This window comes from Onychomys torridus, chromosome 20 (genome assembly GCF_903995425.1).
Source record: "Onychomys torridus chromosome 20, mOncTor1.1, whole genome shotgun sequence".
In the NCBI taxonomy this organism is placed as follows: domain Eukaryota; kingdom Metazoa; phylum Chordata; class Mammalia; order Rodentia; family Cricetidae; genus Onychomys; species Onychomys torridus.
The window spans coordinates 48,702,435-48,706,516 of NC_050462.1; the positions used below are offsets into that span (position 1 = coordinate 48,702,435).

The 4,082-nt window shown below is 39.7% G+C and overlaps 1 protein-coding gene across 1 annotated transcript; it reads right to left on the reverse strand.

Annotated features, from left to right (window-relative positions):
* Positions 1–1,020: 1,020 nt before the first annotated feature.
* Neurod4 (neuronal differentiation 4) lies at positions 1,021–2,016 on the reverse strand. Its single transcript, XM_036169491.1, has one exon. The coding sequence runs from the start codon at positions 2,014–2,016 to the stop codon at positions 1,021–1,023; it is 996 nt and encodes a 331-aa protein (XP_036025384.1).
* Positions 2,017–4,082: the final 2,066 nt, after the last annotated feature.

Consider the following 4,082-nt stretch of genomic DNA (forward strand, 5'->3'; position numbering starts at 1 on the left):
CTCCAACAGAAACACCTGGACACTGGCAGAATTCCCACAGACCTTTAGTCATTGAAGCTAAGAAATGAACTGGCTGATGTTTCTGTGTCCCATTGACCACAGAAGTCAGAGATTTCAGTGTCTTTCTTGCTCAACTCCTAGTACTAAGACATTTGTTTTTTAAATAGTATCAAGAGTAAAGTTTGTAGAAACAGAAGAGGAGTAGATGGGGGAACAGAAGTGGATGGGGAGGAACTGGGAGGAGTGGAGGGAGGAGAAACTTCAGTTGAGATGAAAAATAAAATAAATAAACAAAAGCTAAATTCAAAAGAAGAAGAAAAGAAAAAAATAAAGTTTGTGTGAGGCTTCTATCATGGTTCTGAAACCACTAAAACTGATGTGCATACTTTTCAGCACAGTGATAAATGGAGCTAATAATCTCTTGAATAACATACTTGGCTATTTACAGTAGTCAAGTTGTTATATTAGGCTCTGGAAGTTACGTTTAGATAGATATAAAGATCTGTCAAATTCACACAAATTTTGTGGTCTGTGAGCAACAGGCGTGTACCTGATGCCACCTTCCAGTTCCATTTTATCATTCCATTCATGCTATTTCCTTTTACTGATTTTTAGCTTTAAGAAATTTATAAGAAATGAAAAGTATGTGTTTACTTAGAACAGTTGCTTTATGTTTATCAGAAAGCAACAAACCCTGGAGATGGAAAGTCACTTGGCATGGCATCCAATGAGTCTTTGGCACCACTGGATCAGGGCCTTGGTTTTCTGTTCTATTGCCATGTGAACATAAACCATCAAATGTTTTCACTTGAGGATACCAAATACAGGAATTGGCACAATGTGAAAAGTTAATGAGAAGGAAGTTGGTAGGAACAGAAGGTTCTGACTGGACTAGGGCCATTATGTTTTATGTATATCCAAAGGGTTCTTTTAAATTCTTTGAGGGTTTAACTCAGCCACTAGAAACATGGAATATATCTCAACCTCATTCTCTGAAATACTGGTGCTTATCTTATGGGCCTAATCAGTGAATATCGTATTGAGCTGAGTTCCAATAGCATGGTGGGGGTAGGAATCATAGGTCATGTCTACAGGAACGTCATAGCGGGGTGTGCCAGCCTGAAAGGGAGTTGAATGCACATGTCCTGAACTTAGACTTGCAGAGGTATAATGTGGCATGAAACTGTAGGATTTTTCCAACTCAGGGGAGCCATCTTGCTTTAAGGAGAAGTTGCCACTGATGCTCAGGGGTGGTGTGAGTGGACCCTCATAAGGGGGGGTACTGCAATCAGGTGGATGGCTCCCAAAAGAAGAGTCTCCCAAACTCTTAAGTGGTTGGGCCTTGAGATGGAGAAGATGTGTTTCCATATGGCCATAAGGAGGGCTGGGGAGCCCTGGAGACTGGTAGTTGAAGCTGTGGACAGAAACAGTAGAGTCACAAATTGGAGATTTTTCCTCACGCTTCTCCAGGAGGGCAGACTGAGGCCCCAGTTGGAGGCATCCAGCCACCAGATTACTTGTAGGCTGAGAGAGCCCTTTACAGAGCATCTCCACAAATCCCTTCCCTTCAAGTGTCTGACCAGTCTCCAGGACTTCAGACAAGGCCCAGATGTAGTTCCTTGCCAATCGAAGAGTCTCTATCTTGGAAAGTTTTTGGGTTTTAGAGTAACAGGGCATGACCCTCCTAAGGTTATCCAAGGCATCATTCAAGCCATGCATCCGGGTCCGTTCTCTAGCATTGGCCTTGACTCTTCGAGCCCTGAACCTCTCCAGGCGAGCTTTGGTCATTTTCTTTTTCTTAGGACCTCTTCTTTTAGGTTTCTCTCCATCTTCTTCCTCTTCTTCCTCTTCTTCGATACTGTCATGCTCTTCAGTTAAAGTTCCAAGCATCCCATAAGAACCTGATCTTCTCTCCTGCTCCTTCATCTCATTTTGAGAGCCTAGACCTTTGTCCATCCAAGACTGTGTGTTGACCAGCTCCACCATATCCTTGGATTTCATGTACATTTTTGCCATTTATAGTTTCTGGAAAAAGGAAATATAAAAAGTTAAACTCCCAAATACCTGATGGAAATCTAAACTGAGATAGGCATGATGGCATGTGCCTATGATCCTAGCCTTTGGGAGGTGGAGTTAGGAAGATCAGGAGTTCAATGTCATATTTAACAGCATAGAAAGTTCAAGGCCAACCTGAGCTACATGAAACCCCGTCAAAAGACACATAAACTTTGTTTTTTTATTTCATGGTTATTGAGCACATTGTGTTGGGATCTAAATATTTCATAATTTCTTTGCCCATTTGTCATTTTAAATTAAGCCAAGGCTCAAAGAATTGCCCTACACATACATCTCTTTACAGCATACTGCAAGAAAAACAGCATAAAAGGAAAAAATTGAATATTCATTGGGGTGCTAGAGTTTGACTTTCTATTCTCATTATTTATTTTATTGGCATTTTACACAAAATAACACAAGTAAAATTCCAAGCACATATTCTTTCTTTTGTAAATTTATAAAATAAAGGGAAATAGGTGAACATATAAATTATTTCCCTAATTAAAAAACATGGGACAGCTAAAGCAATCCTGTGCAATAAAAGAACGTCCAGAGATATTTCCATCCCTGATTTCAAATTTACTACAGTGCTATAATAATAAAAACTGCATGATGTTGGCATAAAAACAGACAGGTTGATCAATGAAATTGAATCAAAGATCTAAATGTAAATCCACACACCTATGGACACCTGATCTTTGATTAAAAAAACAAAGCCAGAAACACACAATGGAAGAAAAGAAAGTATGTGTTCAACAAATTGTGCTGCAATAACTGGATGTCTGTCCATAGAAGAATGCAAGTAGATCCATATCTATCACCTTATACAAAACTCAAGTCCAAGTAGATCAAAGACCTCAACCTAAAACCAACTGAACCTGATAGAAGAGAAAGTGGGAAAAAGTCTTGAATACATAGACACAGGAGACGACTTCTTGAACAGAACATTGATAACACAGACATTAAGAACAACAATTAATAAATGGGACTTCATGAAACTGAAAAGCTTCTGTAAGACAAAGGACACCCATCAATAGGACAAAACAGAAGCCTTCAGAATGGAAAAAGATGTTCACCAATTCGATGTCTGACAGAAGGCCAATATGCAAAATATATAATGAACTCAAAAAACTAGACATCAGCAAACTAAATAACCCCATTAAAAATGAGGTATAGAAATAGCTAAGAAACACTTAAAGAAATGCAAATCAAAATGACTTTGAGATTCCATCTTACATTTGTCAGATTGGTTAAGAGGAATAACACAAGTGACAGCTCATGGTGGAGAGGATGTGGAGCAAGAACACCCCTCCATTGCTGATGGCAGTGCAAACTTGTACAGTCACTATGAAAATTAATATGGCGGTTCCTCAGAGTATTAGAAATTGATCTACCTCAAGACCCAGCTATACCATACCACTCTTTGGCGTAAACCCAAAGAACACTCCATCCTACACAAGGACACTTGCTCAACTGTGCTTATAATAGCTGTATTAATAATAACCAAAAACTGGAAACAACCTAAATGTCCAATGTCAACTGAAGAATGGATAAAGAAAATGTGGTACATATACACAATGGAGTATTAGCTGTTAAAAAAACATGACATCATGACATTTGCAGGCAAATGGATGGAACTAGAAAAAAATTATCTTGAGTGAGGTAACCCAGACCCAGAAAGACAAACTTGATATGTACTCACTTATAAGCAGATATTAGCTATTAAGGACAATCACGCTACAGTCCACAAATCCAGAGAGCCTAATTAACAGGAGGGCTCAAGAGGAGAGGGGGATACAGGGGTCTCCCTGGGAAGGGGAAATAGGATAGACTTCACTGGTAGATGGAAACAGGAGGGATCAGGTAGGATGTGGGGGAAGAAGGAAGAGAGAAAGTACTGTGAGAGACTGAAATTGGGCATTTTGGGGGCCTTGTGGAAACCTAATGCAGTGGAGACTCCCTGAAATCTATGAGGGCAACCCTAGCAAAGACTTCTAGTAATGGGGGATATGGACCCTGAACCGACC